The sequence below is a fragment of the Helicoverpa armigera genome, chromosome 28 (assembly GCF_030705265.1).
Source record: "Helicoverpa armigera isolate CAAS_96S chromosome 28, ASM3070526v1, whole genome shotgun sequence".
Lineage (NCBI taxonomy): Eukaryota > Metazoa > Arthropoda > Insecta > Lepidoptera > Noctuidae > Helicoverpa > Helicoverpa armigera.
Window position 1 is genome coordinate 4,245,370 of NC_087147.1, and position 23,670 is coordinate 4,269,039.

Consider the following 23,670-nt stretch of genomic DNA (forward strand, 5'->3'; position numbering starts at 1 on the left):
TGTCACATTAAGAACTGTCAAGAGTCATAGACAAGATGGCACCTCGATCCCGCTCAGGCATATCCTCGGCTCTGATTGGTCATTAATCAACTCATTCGAAAGTACACTGTATTAGTTTTAAGTTGTATATATGTTACCGGCCGAACCCGATTTTAGGACAAACCAGTTTTGCCTAGGCTCAACTAGTTCTTCCTATAAGCGTTAGGATTAACTAGTATAGCCTAGTCCAAACTAATTTGTCCTAAGCCCGATAGGACGGACCAGTTTAGGCTAGGCAAAACTAGTTGATCCTGATATAAGTACGCACACTCTAGGATAAACTGGTATAGCCTAGTCAAAACATATACATTTCTAAAAGTCTAAATAAATAGATGAACTAAATAAATACTCCGTGTTAGAAAAATAATCATCTTTATTAAACTATAATGATTCGTCGTTATGGATAAATTAATAATACGAACAATCATACTACATATATGTAGCAAACTAACAAATAATAGGTAAGTATTTTTTTTTTAATAGAAGCAATAATCAAATCTCAAATTAAAATTGTTGTCCTTGAAAGTTATGGATAATAATTGGTAATACAAACAATCACACTATAAAAAATTATACTGTTTTTTTTTTTAAGAAGCAATAATCATACGAGTATTATGTTAATTATTAAAATTGTTATTTATTTTACACGGTTTGCTTTGGTGGCACTTAGAATTGCAGAGTATCATTGCCTTCTTGCACTGGCATCTGTTTGTGGAACAGTTCTTGTTGCAGCTGCATCTCACAAAACCTTGGCCTGATCCAACAGAATGTTTCGTAGCTGCAGTTCTCAACGATATTTCAGAGTCTTGGTTTACATTTACTACCTCTAAAAAATTTTGACTACATAGGCCATACCAGTTTATCCTAGAGTGTGCGTATTGATATTAGGATCAACTAGTTTTGCCTAGCCTAAACTGGTCCGTCCTATCGGGCTTAGGATAAATTAGTTTGGACTAGGCTATACTAGTTAATCCTAACGCTTATAGGAAGAACTAGTTGAGCCTAGGCAAAACTGGTTTGTCCTAAAATCGGGTTCGGCCGGTAACATATATATAAGTTTATTTGTATTTTTTTTCAATTAATATTCGAAAGTTACAATATTCATGACGTTATAATTTTACTACCGTTTTTTATTCATAGAAAGATTCAAAAAATCCAAGTGTGCCATGACCATAATGGAGTTGAATTTATATCTAAGCTGAAGAGTTTGTTTGATTGAATTTATATCTTCGGGAGGATAGGCTAGGCCCCGATTTCAAAAAATATTTCAGTGTAGCAATAACGCTCACTAAAATATGTGAACGCGTACTTGTTACGCAAAACAAAGCATAATTACGCGCGGCCAACTCCGCTAGTGTAAAAATGCACTAAGAATAACAGATCTGCCGATAGCGATATCTATGCAATACAATTTACAAACCAAATTATAGATATTTAGAAACACCGATAAATCTTTTGAATGGTGCGTAATATAATAACCATATTTTCACGGATTTTACACGGTTTTAATTAAAAACTCTCAGATAAGTATATGCGTCATATACTAAGATTTATGTACCTTTATACTTTTATGTACCGTTATACCTACTTATACCATGTAAACACAATTGAGATGTTTTAGATTAGATATTTTTTAAGTTCTTTGTTTTGTTACCTAAGTTTTTATCTTTAACTCTTTCGACTGCAAAGTCAAAGTAGGTAGGTTTTTGTCTTTTGTAAAATATAGGTAAAATAAAATGTAGACATTAAAAATAAGTTCCTATAGTGCGCTATGTTCTGTCTATGGTGAGTCGTACGGTAGACCGCACATCAGTGGTGACTGCCATGCACCTTAACTCAATAGTAATAAGTACGATTTTCCTATAAAACTGTTACCACTGACCTGAAGTTGACTGTACAACTGAATGGATTTAAAAAATAAAAACTTTGTTCAGTACATAAAATCATATAATATGATCTTTATAACGAGTTACAAACTAATAACAAATAATAATTTAAGTAAGTTTAAAGCTACTTACTAGTTTTACATTAATTATAAAATGTTAATACTAATTATACTAAAATGATTTACATTTAATATTAAAAGTTGATCAATAAACATTTTGTAAGCACCATACCAATTAATACCAATTGTTATCCTCAACATTTTATGACAATTCAATTTTTTACTCAAAAACTGTCAAAACTAATGGAAATATTCTAATAAAATACTAAAACTAATTAAATTAAGTAAATATTAAAGGTTAAAAAATAATTTTCGATTTATCCAAGAGTGCCAAGAGGCATACAGGAGAAATGCCTTTCCAAGCTCTGTCTCCAATTCTGATCTCCAGATTATACTCATTTAAAAAAATATCCGTAAAACTGTAATCAGTAAACTATGGACGACGCCGCTGACCGCCCAGGGCTGAAATATAAACAGAATAAATATAGGTATTTATGTCGAAGCCAACTGGATAAAATGAAAAAGGCATCGGAGGCCGATTTCGGCCAGGGCGGCTGTTCTCATTTAGAGAGATCAGCCAGTTGTGCAGGACATGTGATCAAGCATTCGCGCAGACACAGGTGCTCTCTCTATTCCTTCAGTCTTATAGCCCGATGGGACACAATCAGACTCTACCGGAGAGCGATTTGCTTCAGTACTCTCCGATGCACGGGTGTATCAAGCACCAACTATCAGATTCCAGGCTGTATTTTGAAAGTCCGTCAATTCCACAAAGCGGTTTCGACCAAACCTAGGAATCGAACCCGAAACCTCGTGCAGACCAGTCATGCTACGCGACTAGATGGATATAGCCGTTTACACAAACGGCTAAGTAGCCTTTTGACTGACAAAAGCCGTTCAATCACTCGTCTGACTATCTAAGAACAAAAAGTCTTACTGAGTCTTGGTGACATCACTCCTAAACGCCTTAGTGGACTCATAGAGCATCATCTTAACTTCTGGGTAGCATTCCAATAAGTCTGACCAATTGTCAAGGTGTAAATACACTAGGTCTACAACCTGTGGGAGATAGATAGATATTTACTTTATAAGTTACACAAATTTTACATAATGGGCGGTCTTATTGCTAAGAGCGATCTCTTCCAGACAACCTTAGGATGGATTGAGACGAGAAACAAAAAAAATATATATGGTAGGCAGTCAGGCAAAGTGTACACTTGCTTCTGCAATTTACGTATCTATTAATACTTCTCTCTTACTTAATCTACTTAGCAATTAGCATAGATTATAATTTATGGACATTTATTTCAACCTGTATTAATTTGCCTCAAAAACCATGTTTCGATAAAATACTTACAGTTCGCGAGTAATAGGAGAAATAGAAACCCACGTTGACGAAGAGGCCAGAAACGCATCCAAAATATCCATTCGTGTACAACACTGATATCAATTTACTTTCACCACTGCAACAAGTATACGGACTTCATTATTATTCATCGTTTCCATCAGCCTTTTTTTACTATTGAATTGGCATCATCACAAGGGCGGATCCACCGTTGTGGGCACGATGGGCATGCCCACAACCTTAATAGACTTTTGACTCAAAAGTCTTCGCTTCGCTCGCGGTTTTTTTCTTTACATATTTTTATTCTGCTTTTACTTTTTGAGTCCTCAATCTAACAAAAAGTTGAGGCACAGAAGTGACAAAAATTACTGGTGCTGAGTTTAATTTGAGAGTCCTGGAACCAACATTTACAAAAAAATCTTTAAGGTGGTTTCATGTAAGCGGTCCAGGTACTTTTGTGATCCAAAACTCAAAAAATTTCGCGCTCGCTACGCTTGCGTCTTTTCCACTTTACAGTGTTTTCTTTTAACTGCTTGCTTTGGGTACTTTTGTATCCCATAACTCAAAAAATTTCGCGCTCGCTGCGCTCGCGTCTTTTCCGCTTTACACAAGTTTCTTTTAATTTGTTTGGGTATATTTGTGTCCCAAAAACTCAAAAAATTTCACACGGCACTGATGGTACGTATACATATACATTGTATGCGTTGATATATAATCCATAAAAAAAAATTGGCGTGCTCAATAGGTAGCCGGGTAGATAGCCACCCCATGCTACGGCGCCACTGGCTGTGACCACAACCTTTTTTGAGGGCTGGATCCGCGCTTGCATCATCATTATCAGACTTTTTTGTCCCATTGCAGGGCGCAGGCCTTACCTCACACATGGATTGAGCATTAATAACCACGCTTGCACAAAGAGGGTTGGTGATTTCATACTTTATGTAGGTACAGGTTTCCTCAAATTTTCTTTCAGCCTAAATCAGTCCAAGATACGAGTATACTTATTTGGAAATTGCATACAAACTTAGAAAAGTTGCATTGGCACTTTGCAAATGCCTTTTCTCACGCGGAGAAGGATTGAGCGTTAATCCCACGCTTGGTTTAGATGTGTACGGGGAAAAGCACCATTTAACTATAACGATTTTCAGACCAATAGGCAATAGTCTCACCTATGTATACTCTATGTACTCCCCTATGTACTTCCTTATGTACACTCTATGAACTGCCCTATGTATTTTCTTATGTACGCTCTGTGAACTCCCCTAAGTATTTCCTTATGTACGCTCTATGAATTCCCCTATATATTTTCTTATGTACACTCTACTACCTCCCCTTAGTATTTCCTTATGTACACCATATGAACTCCCCTATGTATTTCCTTATGTACGCTCTGTGATCACCCCTAAGTATTTCCTTATGTACATTATGAACTCCCTTATGTATTTCCTTAAGAACACTCTATGAACTCTATGTTCCCTGTGTATAAGTGCTCACTTTTTGTCAGTTTGATACTTCTCCACTTCACCTTCATGTATGAAATAAGTGACATTAAACGTGTCGCCTTCTCGCACAATGCACTTCCCTGAAACAAACTTAAAATAGTACTTTGTTCACCTATTATAAGTCGGCCGTTAGTTTGTGGGGGCTCATAAATCAGTATGGAGATGGATGGTATCAGCAGTGTGTGGGTACTAAGCAAATGATTCTTACCGGGAAATACTGTCATTCGATTAAGTCTGGCCGCTAACTGGCGCTTGAAGAAATAAGGCAGTTGCCTGAACGTCGCCGGGGCTTCTAAATGATGTATGTACAACTCACTAAACAAATCATGCCTCAGACACGTTGGAGCTTTGTACGCTAAATCCGGTAGTCTCTCACCTAAAAAGAGTTATTTTAATATCTTATGGTGCATTTCCATCAAACGACCGAGTGCTGTTTAACAAAAATCTCTCTCATTTAGAAGAAAACGAGTCCAAATTTCTTCTTCATCCTTTCTTATCATTTCACACATCATCATTGGTATAGTAGGAACATCACCATTGGTGCAGTCCAAATGCTCGTGCACAATAATATGTCCTGCGCAGCTGACTGATCTCCTGATATGAGAACAGCCGCCGTGGCCGAAATCGGCCGTGGACGCCATTATTATAGTACATAGTCATAAAAAGTATCAAAAACGAAACCTTTTTGCCTATCCCAAAGTTGATGCGTATACGCCAAAATACTATCCGATAAAGATTTGCACAGTCCACAATTATTCAAATATATAAGCATTTTCTTGACAGCTGCATCATATAGGTACTGCTCACGATATTTGGTGCGGGCAAAGTTAAGCGCCATAGCCATTACATACAAATCCACTAGTTGTAGCACAAAGGTCATGAACACCTTGTAATATACCTCATTTATAGTCAGTGGCATTACCTAAAACAAAACGTTAAAGGCTCGGTTAGAACACGCGTGTAAAAAGCTTATTATTTTCACAAGATTCAAATACGTTCATGTCGGTCCTGTGTCGGATTGCCGGCCCATTACACTATGTGAGTGAAGGAATGCGAAGGGCACCTGTGCCCTCTCGTGATCTCCTTACATGCGAGCAGCCGCTACGGCCGACTATAACTGAGTATAACTTGGTTAGGACGCCATTTTAACAAGATGTTTTTCGTTTTTGTCCGCGCAAAACTCAAGCAAGTCAAATTACGACACCTTATATTTTCGTACTTATTCTGTTGTCTACTCCACATCAACAGCTAACTCCAAGTATAAAAACAAGTAATTAGAACTTACCGTGTCTAAATTAGTTAGCGTTTGCGTCATCAAGATATAAGTGAATGCTAAAACGTAATCGTGGGCCCAATGCCTTGGAACCACAAATGTTGGCAAAAACACTTCCGGGTCATCTTTATCGGGAACATCTCTACTAACCCGAGCACAACCTGCATACATACGGAAATACACACTAAAACATTATAAATAAGCGGCTGCTTTAGGAGGCGGAATCAACACTTTTTGAAAGCCAACGACAGCCCCAAAAATGTCTGTCCTTCACCACTTCCTATGTTTTTAGCCAGGTAGAAGACATGATGGAACAAACTCCTCAGCAATACAATTCTGTCTGTATGGTTAAAGCACAAGTACTGGCTTCACAAATAATGATTTGCATTAGAGTGACTCTTTGTTCTGATGAAAATCAAATATTACCTTCGCCTCGATCATCAGGGTGCATCCACATGCTTAAGTCAATTATGTTTGAAAAATTGCGCACGTCTAAAAGGCGGACGGGGAATTTACCCTCTGGAAAATAATTACTTTGTTGAAAAGAATTAGCAAACTATCAGTGAGTATCAACTGGGGGGGCCACTAGATTCACCACGTCATGCTGAGTTAATCCGTATTTCGGGAGACACAAAGGAACGTTGGAACCGCGTGGTGAGATCTTATAGCCGTTCCCAATATTACTTCTGTTGGGAACGGCGCGAGCGGGTAAAACACAGCAATTATTAAAATGATGAAACTCACCACGTCTGCACGCGATGTACACCCATCCACAGGTAAAGCTGTGCATTATCAGCAATATAATAGAAATTTTCAAAATGACAGGGGTTAGTTGTCTCTAAAATTATACAAATTATTATTTAAATTCAACTTATCGTAGGTAATTATAGGTACGTGTTTGCGTAGGCCCTGCCTACGCAAGACTAAGCAATTCTTATCATAGCCGACATCAAATTAAACAGTCTAATAAAAAATAGTAGTCCCCCACTAGATGGACGATCTGGCCTTGGTCTTCGGGAAGCAGTGTATGCGGGTTACTGAAGATCGAGCAAGATGGCGAAGCCAAGACGTCCAGCAGTGGACGTCTTTCAGCTGAAACGACGATACAAAACTCCAAAAATCAAGGGCCATACCTTAAAACTCTTACAGAAATTACGATGAAAGTCCCAGAAGGACTTCAATCTTAGTATTCTACCGTATTGAAATCTCCAATCATTGTTAACGATCGTACCCAATGGTATGAGGAAAGTCAACAAATCTACGTACAACCCCCAGCGCTTGAATATTTTAAGGCCAACGCGTTGATGCGCGCACTTATTTTTTAAGACAACAAGCTCAATCTGAAAATTGAAGTAAATAGTATTATATACCGGCAGATATCTTTACATGTACGCTATGTTAATGTAGTAGAGAAGAAAAAAAACAGTTAATCTGGGATATTAAAAGCTCCGGAACATTTAAATACTACTAAAAAAACAAAACCACTAAACAACAAAAACTGAAATCTTACCTCGTAAAATTCACTAAGGAAGTTAATTAAATGTACCGCGTCGAATATAAATAGCAGCACATACATCCGCACCCAGAGATTGTGTCCAGTAGGCAGGACAAACAAAGTGTGCACTATCATGGCCGTGACTAGAGGGCCCACGAACCACGTCAGGTGCAAAAAATACACGTACCAGTTGGCACCTCGAGCTTCTGTTGGGTAACGGCTCCACTGAGAAAAATAATATTCTCTGTATGAAAATCATTTATTCAAACTTGGCTGAAAAACAGCACTTAATGAACGTTAAAATTTGTAAAAGACAGCCCCGATGGGCGTGTCGGGCCGTCTTTAAAAGTTTTTTCTTTGTTGTCTTTAGTAGTTGGGGAAAGGCTAGCCGATGATGCTGATGATTTAGGTAGAAATCTTATAATATATTTCCACGGTACCCTTACTTGCTCGTATAGAACAGTGTTCTTACCGGAAACCTGATGGTTTTGCGTCCTCGAAGCAAATATTGTACCGTATCGTAGGGGTTCTCAACGAAGATGTTCTTCGTAGCCATGAAGTCGCTCTTTTGTTGTGGATTGCGCGTGATCGTTCGTCTCACCTAGAGCCAAAAAGTTTAGCTCCTAACTACGTGAAGATAAAACCATATCGAACTAAGTAATATACCTACAAATAAATATGTTATAAGCTGCTTTTGATCTGTTACGGTGAGTTGCACCGTTTAATTATTATAACGGTAACCCAAACATTTCCAGTTGTCAGATCACCGATTTGACCAATGGACGGCAAGTAGAGGGCTGGTTATGGTTTGATTATCTGTATACCTGTAGGTAGTGACCAGTTAAAGGGTGCAACTGACCCTTAAACAGTATTGCAAAATTCACAAGATCATAGAGTTTTAAGGGGGATTACTTTGTATCTTGAGGGGACTAGTTAATGTTATTTTGGTAGTAGGAAATAAAAAAACACCAAGTTATGTACCGGCTCTGTAATAGTACTCTGAAACGCTTTGAGGTTGATATGTAGCACGTCAACAAAATCTTCAGCTGTAGCTGTCACGCGAACAGGTCGTACTTTAGTGCCCAGGAGCTGTCCAAATATGTCTCCCTAGAAGTAACACAAATAATTAATAATGTGCCAGTGCATTCATCACTGAAATCTTAAAATTGCTAGCTGTAACTTAATTAAAATTTGTCTCGCATTCGACACGATCATTACACTTAGTACAAAATAATTTTAGGCGGACTCACTTTACTGAGAGTAATAAGCTTCTGACCATTTTTACTAAGCGCGACCCTTCCTCGATGGACAACACATAAGTAATCGATCATATTTTGTTCTCTAAATATGTCGTGGCCTGGCAGAAAGAAATGTATGATGCTGTTGCTCGCCAGCTGTCTTTGCATCTGTTCGCCTCCTTTAAGTATCGAGTCCAAAATGCTAAATGTTCTATAAGAAGAACATAATAATTTTAGCAATTACATCACCCTTACCAAATGGTAAGCAATTCACATTTATTTTTGACTTACTTTCTGTAGAAATAAGAATTGAGATCCTGTCTAAAAACAGTATTGATACTCTCGTTATTGAGCTGGGCCAATTCTACACCCATAGTTCTGTGGAGTACAAATTATTTAGTAGGCAATCCATTGTTTTTGAAACTATGAGTAAATTAAAGACACTTATTTGTAACATCATTGAAAAGGATCTACATACATTCATCACAATTGATATGAAATTAGGCACCAACCTTTTCCAAGAGTACTTAAAATGAAGGACAGATCTCTCAATAATGGCCTTGTCAACTCTTTCGGATTTAAGAAAATGTTCGAGTTGATTAACAGAATGCTGGAACTCATAGTCTCCTCCGACATCCAACACCAAAAGCGTTAGAGAATAAGCTGAAATGAACCTACAAGACATAATTATTTTAAGCTGTGTGATCTTGTAAAAGCTACGAATATTTGATCCAAAATTCAGGTGGAATACTTATAAGGCCTAACTCATACTTTCAACTTTCAAGTTTTAGTTGAACAACTATGCATAAAATACATTATTTTCGTCTTTTATTCAATAGTTTTAAAATACATAGTTTATGGTGTTTTATACCTAAGTTTAAGGCAATAAATCGGGCAATAAATATGTCGTACCTAATCACATTAAATCCTGTCAGATATACTTTATGATGGCGAATTGTAAAAAAATAACCTCGTCCATTCAGTGGTTTGGCCACAGGAGTCATTTTTCGTTTTCATAATTTACATTATCATTAAAGCAGACATATAGTTAGGAGTATTGAATGTTTTGACCAGTTGACAGCTGTCAGCTTTCAAGGGAGAATTGCCGTTGTATGTAACATAGAGGTTTGTAATGACTGAATTCCTGTATGGTGTTCTAATTCTTGCACATTTTTATTCTATTCTCGCACATTTTTATGATAAAACTTGGTAATTTAGTTCTTGATTTCAAATATCGACTAAACAGTTTAGTCGATGAAAATGAATGAGTGGGCTAGCCCCAGGCAGGACGAAAAGACCGCGGAGATGCCATAAGGAAGGTAGATTGACGCCTTGTTGTATGTCAAGTAACGAACGGTAGGTCGGGTTCCTTGTCAAATCAAAACCAATCTGCCAAAGATTGGTCTTGAGTAATTGGTGATTTTATTTTGATAATAATGGGCGGGTCCCATAGAAAACATGTAAGGGTGGAGCTAATAACGTGCCTCGACTCTCGAACACCCGCTTTTTGGCACACTTCTTTCTTAGGAGATTTTGTGTTATGACATCTCCACTAGTCATTTTGTTCTCCTTGGCCCTTGGCTAGCCCTAACTGAGCGTTTTTGACTTGAACGACAAAATAAAACGAACTGCACATACCAATAAAGAAAGCCTATAAACATGAGACAAATTCCAACACCGATGTTCTCTCGGTCGATTATAAATCTTCCAAAATGTAAACCCAACATGCCGTTTTCAGCAAGACTTAGGCTTTCAGCAAAGATCTGAAATGGTGAGGATGTTACGTCTACAAACTAACGAAATAAGGTCGAACTGCGGATTGCATTAACCTATCCATCCGATTGGAGCTTGGTTTTGGACATCAGCTTCATATAAATTATTATGTCAAAGGAGACTCAATGGCTGTTTGAAGGTAAAAGAAAAGCATCTCGAGGAAACCTGGACTATAAAGTCTGAAATCACTAACCCGCTATGTTCTCAGCGTTCTCAGTTCTGGTCTGTGTGAGAGGAGGCCTGTGCCCAACAGTGGGACAGTATAAAGGCTGATGATGACAGTAATCAATAAATTACCAAATGCAAGTCGTCCCAGCTCAAATCAATTGGCAACTGTATAACGTCAGGCATCCAACAAGTGTTTCGGAGCGTAACCTCCAATAGTCGCATACTTTTTGATTCAAAGTCGAACTTCACACAGCTCACCATGAAATAGTGACTGGCTCCAAGTACAACTAAGCTGTTTACCAGTTGCCATTTAATGATCTGAAATAAAAGGTTCAATATCATCTGCCTAGCCTTTTCCCGACTACATATGTACATTGGGGTCGGCTTTCCGTCTAACTGGACGTAGCTGAGTAGGTACCGTTTCTTACATTGAGCTACTGCCTATCTCCTCACCACCCCGTCAGCTATCCACAGAACGACCGCGGCGAGCTTTGCTTAACCTTAATAACGATCGATCGACCTTCTCTGCTTTGACTTAACCCCAAGTTCTTCGACGAGTAAAGCGGAATGGAGAAGTCTTTAAATAACCAATGGAATTTCTCCGCTCATTACCTCTCGCAACAAATACCAATGAGCAGGCGGAGTTAAGATGTGAATAATGTTTAATTCTATTGGTTGATTAAAATACCTTTGTTAAGCAGCTAGTACAATAAATAAAACGAAACTTACATTGATAAAAGTTCCGTTCACGGTTGGAATATCACTAATGTATTGAAAATAAGCAAATATAATATAAATATGCGCAAACTTGCACAACGTGTTCATAAGAAAGCTGGTATCATCGTCGATTTCTGATTCGAGAATAGATTTGATGACGTCGAACCAGGGCACGGCATCGATTACGTCCAAAACAAATGCTTTTGATGCGTAATTGAGGAAGCATTTCTGCCTGTCAGTTATTAAAATACCGCGGTTGTCATAATAAGGCATCTGAAAGAGCACAAACGATTATCTCAAGCAGTGTGAACTATCTGCTTCTAAGCCAAGTTCAGTTTTCTTAACTTGGGCCGTATGCCCGTCATAACACTGTCACTTATGTTACTAGTAGATACTCACACAAAGTTTCATTATAATATCAATCCAGGAAATGCAGTCACAGAATCCACTGATCATCGTAAACACCCATCGACTGACAGCTCCAATGCCACCTTAAACCGAAGCATTAACTTACGTCACTAAAATATTCTATTATCCACGTCCAGACCAAAATGTCCAATATGAAGTATAATTGTCTAATTAAGAATATAATATCGGTCAATCCTGGCTGGTTTCAGCCGCAGCGAGTTGGATTTGTGCTTATTACTGAGAGATAGATAGATAGATATATTCTTTATTATGCACACCAATTAACAATCAACCAGAACAAACAAAAATTTTGAAGTCGGTGACACAATGGGCGGTCTTATCGCTAAAAGCGATCTCTTACAGACAACCTTTGGAGAGAGCTGCGCTGGTGTGGTCTCCAGTGACTGATAAAGCCAAGTTTTGGAATGAATGTATGATCACATTCACTGCAAATCAGCCCGCCTCTTATATAAGTGTATGGCATGGCCGCAGGTGGTCGGGCCTTCAGCTCGTCTCGTCTCTTCTGTGCGCCGTGTCTCGAACTAGCATACCTTGTCCCTGACAGTCTGCCTCCATTGTGCTCTATCCGCTGCCATTGCCTTCCAGTGTGAGGGATGTAAGTCACATCTCTTCATGTGGCGTTTAAGCACGTCTTTGTACCGCAGGCGCCACCCTGCTTACGTTTGCCATTTTGCAGTTTTTGAGTAGAGGATGCGGTTTGCTATGCTACCCTTTCTTCAGAAGACCGTGAGACATTCCCGGCCCATCGCAGCTGTCAACGCATCAGATAAGTATCGATACCGCTAACACTAGCTCGTCTGAGTACTTCCGTACTACAAACACGGTCCGACCACTGGATGTTCAAAATGTCACGTAGGCATTCCAGGTGGAATCTATCAATTGTTCGAATATGTTTACGGCACAGGCACGGCATCTCCGAGGCAAGAAGATTTGATTCTGATTTGAGATTGCCATGTACATTTTTGTAGAGAGCTTTATGTCATACGGGCGGAGCTCATGCACCTTGGCTCACAGTCCACTGCTGCAGTAGCTGCTTCTGTTCGTTTTTTATCTTCTTTATCAAGGATGGATGTCAGGCCCGCCCGAGTCACACCGGAATGGCAGCGGGCGGCAGCAACGGGGCGAGCACTTTCAGTGTGAAATAATTTTAAACTTCAACTACCTACATACGTTTCACCATAAATAGGAATTGTAAGGAAAGACACGATATTTATTAAACTATATTACTGTGGTTTTCGATTCAAATCATTATTTTAATGGAATCCTGCAATTTCTTTTAAAAGAGCTTTAAACCAGTTTGCAAGTTTTTTTCTCTCGGTACGGTGAAGTGTGGAAGCCAAATAGTCTTATAACATTATTTTCGTACCCAACACAGCGGCGGAAGCAATGGATACGTAAACAATAATGCATCTAAACGTCAACCAGGATTGCATAAACCTGAAAAGAGGAATTTCAATCGATTAGGACCAAATATCTAAAGTGCAGGTCATATCAGTTCCTACTGCTAAATTAATCTAAGACTTGTCCATCCAATTTTGTTATTTATGTGGAATTTCTTATGCTACGCTTGCTTAGGTAAAATTAACGTTTAACTCACCTAGATTCCGGATCTCCCCAGAGTTCCCCTTCAAAGGGTAACGAACGCTGTTCTTGTATATCCGGCATTACTTTTGAAGTCGCCACCATAGACATCCTTGTGCTATAAATCCTGTCCCTAAGTTTATGTTGATACTAAAAAAGAAAATGCCAATTATAATTTTGTAAAAAGCTTTTAATATGTGTAAACTGTGTGTATACTCACATCTCTATGTTTCAGTATACATTTTTTAAACATTTCATCGAACTGTCTTCCAAATTCTGTTGTACAAACTTGCAAGAATTCGTATTCAATTTTATAGCGCTTATAGATTTCAAAGAACCGGTGGATAGGTATGAATATGGCCTGAATAAAAAATGATAATCCAAATTAAATTCTTATTTGGTTAATTAAGGTGCATTCATACCTTCTTAGGAGATTTTGCGTTATGACATCTCCGTTGGTGATTTTCTTCTCCACATACCTCGCAATCAGTGTATGTACTATAGGTGCTTAGCGACACTCGACCGAAGAACACTGAACTAATAGCCAGCATGTTGCCGGGACCATAATACGTAATCAGCAGTTCGCCAGTCTCATCATAATGCTCCGATTTTACATAACCCTGAAATTACAAAATTATTGCAACTTCAACATTACAGAAGTCAGTAGGTCAACCTATCTGTCTTTTACCAATAAATTGATCATACTAGCAATTTCTTTCGTTTACCTGTGGTTTGCACAGTACAGTTTCAATGATATAATAAGAATAGTTAACAAGAAACGAGCAACATAATAAAGAATGACAAAACACGTGGCACAATATAGCAATATTATAGCTCCTGCCAAACTTTTTGGCGCCACGAAACAACAAGGGAGTCGCTGTGCTGAACCTATTTTAGGGTATTACGGTGGTAGTGTAGAATGAGACACATTCGTCCTTGTACTCGGAACTAAGTTGCGGGCTGCATTGAGTTCGGGGAAAACCGTATGTAAAGAAAATTAATTCTCACCTGCACAATCCAAGTAACATTCTTACATGGAATTCCAAACATGACTAAGTTTGTGAGTTTCGGCAGCACCAAAAACTTAGCTTCGCAAGCTAACTCCCTGATGAGCGCGGGGTCAGCGTGCGTGAATGCACCCGACTCCCCGATCACTGTCTGAGCCACCTCGCCTTGCGCCTTCCAGTACACCTCCGTCGGTTCGTCTTTTAAAGAGTTCGAGTACATTACGTCCGCGCCCTGGTAGTACTTCCAATGACATATGAAATATCTGTCAAGTCTCTTCAACAAGTCTAAATGTATTTTATAATGTTCGTAATACTTCTTCAGATTTGAAACAAATATCTGATAGTGCTGGGCGCATCGATATTTTAAATACATGTATGATACAAAATTTCCTTTATTGAAAATGAATAAAACAAAATTCATAAAGGTGACAAACATTCCCACATACATATCTGGAAGATTTTCCGGAGAGAATTCACAGAACACCCATTCGAATTCCCATGCAACAAGGACTCCGACCACAGGGTGAATTGCGCGACAGTCAGATTTTACTGTCCTAATACACATTATTTCTCCGAAAAAATACTTCATATTTAACGTCATGTAGTTTGACATATCCAAAATTACGTGGCTGCACACCATTTGAATTGTGAAATAGGTTAGTATAAGTTTTCGGCACAAAACCACGAATGGATTTTTAATTATTAAATCCCAATTCAAATAAACACCTCGAAATAGGACGTAACATTTTAGCAATCGGTTGAACTGGAGAGTATTGTACATTGCTTCAGATGTTCCAGCTATAGAGAATATATCTTCAAACCAAAGCGTTGAGATTACATCAAGCAGAAAGGTAAAAGTCTTGAATCGTTCAAACATTACTGTTGCAAAACCGTCTGTAGACATGTCTAGTTTATCTACAGCGGTGAAAAGAGACACCCCTATATCTAGAATATAAACGGTGTCTGAATAAAATGTGAAATAAACAAACCACACGGGCAACACAGGTTTAACTAGATTCGTCGGAAATGTACACAAGACCAATAGCACAGTGATTGCCACAATTCTATACCATGCGTGACCAAAATTAGAGATCGGATTTAATATCCACGGGAACGAGTATCTAGTGAACATGGATTGTGTCTGAAGCTCTGACGGGGCGCACAGCACCAGTTGTCCGATATATTTGGCGCAGTGGTATATAGATTCTTCTCGAGGCAAATCACATCTGACCTGCTCTTTAGTCTTCCCGCTTTGTCTGGACCACTTTTGAACCACATCGTGTATTTCCCACCAACGCCTTTTGATCCATGCAATACCTTCGTCTTCATTTCTATCGATGCCCCTTATCAGGGCTTTACAAGAATACAGCTTTTTTGCATGTTCAAGGCGAGCATGAGTTGCCCGCATGATAATATTTCGATCCGAAGGGTATCTATGTAGTGCTCTTATAAAAAGACTTCTTTTCACATAATATATTTCACAAAATGTTAAGCATCGTGTAATTACTTTTCTATTGTTATTAGGTGTATAGAAATTAGTGTCTCCGAATATTGTACCACTTGTTACAGACAGTATCGGGGTAGTTCCGTCGTCTGTTGACAGGAGCTCAACTATGCCTGACTTTAAGTAATACAAAGTACCCGAAGAATCAGCCCCTGTAAAAAATCTTTCCCCTGGCATCTTATATGATATGATTATAAAGTCACTCAGCCATCGCCGTATAGCTAAGGATGTCTTCCGTAAGGTAGGACTGTGATAAAATATTGGCCAAAGTAAATCTTGTTTAATTTCTAGTCTTAAATATCGTGGTATTTCTTCGTCATAAATACTAGGCATTTCATGAATTCCTTTTTGCTTTCTCCAAATCGTTACATAATATTCTTCCACTTTTTTATGAGCATTTTTCGATACATTTCTTCTCTTAGTGTCTTCAATAATTTTTTGTGTGATTGGATATCGGGTACAAATCCAACGAAGTCTCATCAAAGCTTCACCAAAGAATTTTGGTGTTAATAGGAAATGGTTACATATATAACAAATGATGGCAAATAGGCAGCAAATATAAAATTCTACCATTGTAGTAGGTATGATTTCATCGGAATAAAAGCTATTCTCAGTAAAAGAAAATACAAAACTAAATGCATATATGTAGGTACCATATCCCTCATCAGTTTCATTGAGCTGAAAAAAAAAACATTATTTAGAATTGAATTGAGGAGGCCTTTGCCCAGCAGTGGGACATTATAGGCTAGTAATAAATAATAAACAAGCAAGCTCCTTAGGGACACTCCCATGGGGCACGAAGGGAGCGGGGCGTAATCAGCGAGGGTAGACGGGCACACGGGACGGTGACAGCTGATAGGACTGTCAAAGGTGGGTTATTACACTGCTACGTTTCCTTTAATTAAAAATAATTATCTGCCTAGCCTTTTCCCAACCACGTTGTGGTCAGCTTTCAGTCTAACCAGATGCAGCTGTGAGCTGAGTACCAGTGTTTTACAAGATGCTTATCTGGCCTATCTGACTTCCTCAACCCGGTTACCCAGGCAACCCAATACTCCTAGGTAAGATTGGTCGTGAGACATATTATAGTACTGACTACCCTTAACGACTGTCAAAGATGTTATCATCCGTGTTTCGGAAGAACTCGTTATATCACGATGGTCACCCATTAACGGACCGACCGCGCCATAAGCTTCGCTTAACCTTATAATCGATTGATCCTTTAACTTAGCCAAGAGCTCTTCTTCTTATTCAAAATATTAATATTATTGCAATATTTCGGAAGTAGGACATTATTGACAGTAACGGATAACTAATCAAACATTTCATTGACTAGGAATCGTAATTAATTTATAAAAATCCACATTAAAGTAAGTACCTTATGTTTGATAAAATCTCGCCAATCATAATACTTTCCTGGAATTTTGCAATTTTCACATAAACCTTCTGCAGTTAACAACAACCAAAAACAAGTTACACAGTTCAAAGTCATCAGCAAAACGATTGTGTAACCCGATAGGAGATTTTTATATGAATGTGTAGTAACCAAAGAGAAATAAAATCCAATCCTATAAATGCTGTAAAGAAGAAAGATTTTACTTTGACAGGTTTATGGTTTACCAATTTAATGTTGCCTGTGTCTGACCGTCAAACTCTTTGTAGTGTGCGTTGCACTATTCTATTAGTGATATTGTGCCAGTTTCTATCAGCGATCAATGTTATCTATTTTTCTTTTACTAAAATCGGTGACTGCTTATCGGACGTGGACGGGCAGCTTAAATCTGTAGTTAGAGCATGAATGCACCAAGCCATGAACTAAGTCTGCTAATTGAAGCGAGGTGTCACATATCTGACCACATCATTCTATGAACATGGTACTTACACTAGATATTCATTGAATGCTAGTATATTTGGCCATAATTGAACAGGGGGACAAGTTTCTGATGTCAGGTGAAACATCGGAATCAATGAGATTATATCTATTAGCAGTAATCCGGCTGATTTGGGCAGATGTTCGCGCCGCATTGCTTTGTCCGTCACTTGTCTGGGAATGGAAAACGAAATAAATAAATCTTAAAAAGTTCTGAAAGAATTGGTGGAAAAATAAACTTTGAATGTCGTTCCTTCGTTTGCAGGTAAGGTAGTGTACATAGTAGTACGTACCTACATACTATGTAGATGTTTTGTTTGATAAAACTTGAAATTAATAGAATAAAACTTTTAAGCCCAGTTTCCACCGCGAGCGGAACGGACCCATTAATGACTTCGTTAAACTCGCAAATGCAAAATGCATACTTGTATTTCCACCAACAAATAGTCGGACGGAAAGAGCCGAGCGTGTAGAAAGAGTAGAAATGAGCTCGCTCAGTTCTAGGGAGCGGAGCGGAGTACTTACGGACTCCGCTCAACTCGAAATTACAATTTACATAGTAGCGTTTCCACACAGAAAGTGGTGAGCGGAGCGGATTCAGCGAGTAAAAAGAAATTGAAAAGAGTCCGCTGCGCAAGGCCTGCACCGACTAGTTCAGAACGGACTCGCTCGCTGTCTGCCTAAATTCCCCTTTTAATTTACAATCTTGAATATGCTGGCACAGCCAAAATCTTCTTTTAGCGCGTTTTTTTTTTCTATAAATAAGATACAACAATGCGTTCTTGTTTTTTTCTGTATACCATAATCACTGTCATCGCTCGATTCCGTGTCACTCGATAACATCGCAACAACACGACCACACACAAACAGCTCAAAACTTCAACTGAACTCGTTCTCTGTGGAAATTATCTATTCGTTTTTCATTTCTCATTTTCCGTTCTGCTCAGTCCGCTCATTTCTCTATCTCAGTTTCACTTTGTAGTGGATATCAAATGATCAACTCTTCGTTGGTGGAAACGCAAACCTATTTCATTAAAAAGGGGTCCGTTACGCCTAAACAATTTCCGCACATTAATCCCTTTCGCAGTGGAAACCGGGCTTGTTTCCAGATGCAACACATTCGTTTATTTTATCCTAAACCATAACATATGGTCGTATAATAAGTATATAAATACCTAACTGGCTGTTTTCCCTTGCGTAAAAACAAACCAACAAACAAAAAATGTTTCTTTCATATTATATTTGAATATATTATTACCTATGCACAATATGTAGAAATGTGTCGATACCATAAAGTGAATCACAAAAGTACAGATAAAAATATTTGATAAACGTTAAAAACGAATGTTTCTCCATGAGCTCACTACAGTACACTATTGGATATACCGCTTGTATTGGACCCTGCGAACAAAAATTATAAAAAAATAGTTTAAAAAACACTAGAACAACATGCTTTTGTAGATGCACTCAAAAATCATAACTAGACTTTTCTAACAAGTCCCAAAACAGCTATGATATGATGTTCCATCAAGAAGTTCCAGTTCATATATTCTGACTCCATTGTCTGATCCGTTCAACAGTGCCACAATATTGTATTGTCACCAGAACTACATACAGATTTTTTGCATACAGCGGTAAGCATAGTGTTGGCAGGCTATTTGAACCAATGGAAACCACTAAAGACTGTTTGAGTTACGTTTAATAAAAGAAACACGGGAATAACATGAACAGTTACACAGTTGGACAACAACTAAGAACGTTACAAACTAACTAAACCCTAAGTTGAAACAATATGGCGAGCCGTGTATTCAGCTACGTGACGAGACTCGATCAAGGGGCACCCGACCCGACACACAAATGCAAGCAATGGTGGCGTGCGCGGCTGCGCGAAGTGCGCGATGCCGCGTCCCAGACTCCGCGCCCTCTTGCGGCGCGTCTAACAAACAGGATGACAAACTACATGCGCGGCATACAGCCACACACTATAGCTGTAATTTTCATGACGCTGCGATTGGAAGATGGAAGATAATCATCAGCCTATAGCAGTCCACTGCTGGACATAGGCCTCTCCAAGTGCACGCCACTGAGATCGATTTTCGGCTTCTCGCATCCAAATCCAGCTCCAGGAAGATGGAAGATGATAATTCCATAACGTAGTTAGTTACACAAGGTCAACCTAATAAAAGCGTGCTAAACAAAGCGAACAGGTTCTTAAAACATTAAACGCTACTACCTATTACAATACAATACATGAAAGTTAAAAATAGACTATTAACTTTAGCTTTTATAAAACCTCATATTCTATTTGTAACGCTAAAGCCCGATTAGTACAGCTTGTACTTTAATACATTGTTTATTAAACATATAGAACACCTTGACGAGCAATAAAATATTTTTAATTTCAACTTACCAAGATGACTTTTATACAAACTCCGAACACAATGAACATCTCGAAAATTGGATGGAATGGCAGAAATATCAGGTTGCTCCATTGTATACCCGGCTCTTGCAGAGAGACAGACTTGGCTTCAGATATTTTCCCCGGAACTGGTAATTTCTCATGAGATTTCTGTTTCAAAGGGTCATCGTATGCCTCACTCCTTCTAATCGGCATTTTAAAATACAATATCAATAAATATTTATCTAAAATATTTATTTTGGAATAAAAAATAATTTCATGACAGATTTCTAAATAGAATCTGTCAATGTGTCATTATTTTTTTGAGCATTTTCTTTTTTTTTTTTATAGCCGTCTGCCGCAATTTACGGCATCTTCTGCCAGACTCGCGTAGCTAACTTGATACCTACTTGAGAAAGAAACACTGCGATGTTAGTATCGCAGTGTTTCAAAAAAACCTACTGCCAAGGCTGAGCAAAATACATGTAGGTAAGTATTGCTTTAATGCCAGCGTGAACAATGCGACGACGTTTGCTTACGTACAAGAGAAACAATAAGCTGTGTGCAAACCAAACTGACTGTCAGCCGCCGAATGTGAGCGAACGTTACCTTAGTATGTCAATGCGTTACCTACGCTGTTTATTGTATTTCCATACATATTTCACTTTTTCGTTCACACCTAACCGACGATACATTATGTTAATGACATTCGGCGGCTGAGACTGAGGCATGGTTAAAACCAAACTAATTGTCAGCCGCAGAATGTGAGGGAACATTAGGTAGGCAGTTTATTTTTTTCTTTTGAACAAAAATAAAGTACCTATGCATATACTACTGTTTTCAGTTTTCAGCATCAAAATGCAAATACAATTTTAAGTACGTGTACGAAGTGTGTATACTTAGTCGTTCACTACTCAGGTAAAACAAGGTTTTAAAAAATATTGTAGGTATCTTTTTTAAATTAAAAATTGTTATAATGTTTAATTATGTGTACCTACTGTTCATTTCTCTAAAATAGTGTTTAATATTTTTCGTACACCTGAATATACCTGCTTTATTTCTTGTAAAAAAAGTTGGCAGCCGTAAAACTGTAGTAGGTAGGCATACTGTACCTATAACATCGATATACATTCTGTCGTCTCGTTGAATTCATAGACGCGGATGGTGAATCTAGAATCTAAACACTATGGTCAGTTGGCGGGAAACTGTGAGACTGTGGCACGGAGGACGATATGCATGCAAGTGAACCGATATGATATCTTACTTAATTAACGGATGGTAATTACCTACAGAGATACAGGTGGGACCAACACTACATTTGGCGACGAGTGAAAATATTATATTGGCGGCTTGTCTGTAGGTAAATAGCGAACTTTATCTCATAACTTTTGAAAAGGCAGGAAGGTTTTAGTAGGTACCTACGTTAAGTTCAGTTTGCGGCCTAAACAGCCGAAATCTGAACAAATTAGCTGTGTGTCCAAAAACGTTAAATTAAATACCTATCTATAAAAGGATGCTGGTATTGTATCCAGTCACCGAGGCGGCTATAAAATGTATGAGGCTTCAAAGAATTCACATGAAAGAAAATTGTGATTACAAGAATTTACACGGGTGGTCGAGTCCGAGTTTTACTTGAAAAAGTTTAACTGTGTGTTCTTTTAAGGATAGGTACCTACGTAAGTAATTGTGATGTGTATTTATCATAGGGTTTTTCAGAATGCCAGTAGCATCATATTGTTATCAAGTTACGTAGGTATGAAATTCATGTGTTTCCCACGAACTGAAAATAGAACATTCATTTGTTTTAAGATTTGTGCCAATCCTAAGGGCCAGGCCACAACAGTGCGTTGCGGCGTCGCATCGCAAAAATCAACGACGCATATCATATTAATCGCATAGCTGTGCAATGTTGTTTTTGCGATGCGACGCCGCAACGCACTGTTGTGGCCTGGCCCTAAGTAAATCGTTTTTCGTTCGTTTCGTTATCGTTGTGAACTCCTATTTACAAATATAAAAGGAAATATTAAAACTATGCATCAAAATATGGATATTCATCAATTTATCAAAATTTTTGTTTCAATTGAATATAAAAGTGAGAAAGTACCTACTCAATAACTGGGAATGCAATATTATTTTATGATTTAGTTTCAAACAAATTTACCTATAACTTGTATTTTATTTTAAATAGTGAGTGGATCTCATAATATATATTATAATGATTTCTAGATCAATTAATGTTTATTTTACAATGAATAAAATATATTATAAAACATATAAATAAAATAACTTATGCTTCATGATGAAATATTTGGTAAACAAAGTACAAAATCTTGTAAATAAATACATTGAGTTTCTCACAAACTCCCTACAACATTAATTAAGTAGCTATTTGTAATGGTACAGTAACCATTTATTTTGAATATTTGAAAGTTTTTGACGGGTACTTTAAATCTTGATTTATTTCAGATTTTCTTTTGCCTGTAATTTGGACCTTATAAAGTTTTCAAATTTACATTCAAAGCATCTAGATAACTACTTACCTACTGTTTTGTTTCAGTACCAACTTACTTCAAGAGGCTTGCTTACAATATGCACTAACAAACTGGTGGTTTATAAGAAAGATAAACATTGCAAACGACAAACATGTGCTAGGCATCCAGTTAAACAAATAGCACATTGAGGGATTGTGGTAAGTAGGATCATGTATGTTCCAGTACTTGCCCAGCTATACTAGTATGTATGCACCTATTCACAACATCTACACCCATCAACACCTCCGGTAGGTTTGTGGGTTGATTAACTAGTGAATGTTAATTATAACGGTTGCTCAGTCACCCTGGATCTCTTATCTAATCCTTTTTAATATAGACAATCTAGATTTCCTAGACAACCTAGATTTCCCAGAAGGTATAGAACAGTATCATGCTGCAATATTAGCTGAAAAGTGTGGATCAAAAGTTTTGGTATTCAATAAACATGCTAACTCATAATCCTAATTTCAGTATTTTAACTGGTATGTATATAGTCAATGTGATAAAAAGTATATGGAACTTACCAATGGAGCATTTTGTATGCTTTATTTACCCAACTGGTGCTTAATATTTGGTGCTTAAAATTCAAAATTCAAGCTTGAGTGGATTTTAATTGGTATCACAATTGATTTGTATGAGGTGCTGGTTGAATAGTTCCAGAGTAGCAATCATTATAATACTGTGATTTGCAAATTATTTATATATTCCAGCTTTGCAATGCCCAACAAAATTTTTAGTGTAGGTAAACTTAGAAAGCTGTTTGATGAATGTGCTTTCCTAGTGGCAAATAACCTTACCGAGACATCAAATAGAATCCATTTATTGATTTTAGTTTAATACATCTATCTATCATCT

At 37.8% G+C, this 23,670-nt stretch overlaps 1 protein-coding gene across 4 annotated transcripts; it reads right to left on the reverse strand.

The window, feature by feature from the left end:
- Positions 1 to 1,987: 1,987 nt before the first annotated feature.
- On the reverse strand, positions 1,988 to 22,105 carry LOC110381372 (uncharacterized). Of its 4 annotated transcripts, XM_049851479.2 has the most exons (29): positions 20,297 to 22,105; positions 19,145 to 19,287; positions 17,899 to 18,060; positions 17,395 to 17,593; positions 14,514 to 16,694; positions 13,985 to 14,125; positions 13,726 to 13,866; positions 13,522 to 13,655; positions 13,291 to 13,361; positions 11,895 to 11,986; positions 11,508 to 11,768; positions 10,908 to 11,096; positions 10,476 to 10,600; positions 9,350 to 9,511; positions 9,129 to 9,215; positions 8,850 to 9,048; positions 8,581 to 8,706; positions 8,072 to 8,200; positions 7,615 to 7,824; positions 7,238 to 7,444; positions 6,849 to 6,942; positions 6,531 to 6,623; positions 6,117 to 6,265; positions 5,513 to 5,753; positions 5,040 to 5,207; positions 4,824 to 4,911; positions 3,342 to 3,447; positions 2,922 to 3,043; positions 1,990 to 2,446 (listed from the first exon to the last, which is right to left on the reverse strand). In XM_049851479.2, the coding sequence occupies exons 1-29, from the start codon at positions 20,498 to 20,500 to the stop codon at positions 2,410 to 2,412; spliced, it is 6,261 nt and encodes a 2,086-aa protein (XP_049707436.2). In that variant the 5' UTR covers positions 20,501 to 22,105; the 3' UTR covers positions 1,990 to 2,409. The 4 variants fall into 4 exon arrangements, with proteins under 4 accessions (XP_049707439.2, XP_049707436.2, XP_049707440.2 ...); XM_049851482.2 differs by lacking the exon at positions 13,726 to 13,866 and having other exon boundaries at positions 1,988 to 2,446; positions 13,928 to 14,125; XM_049851483.2 differs by lacking the exon at positions 19,145 to 19,287.
- Positions 22,106 to 23,670: the final 1,565 nt, after the last annotated feature.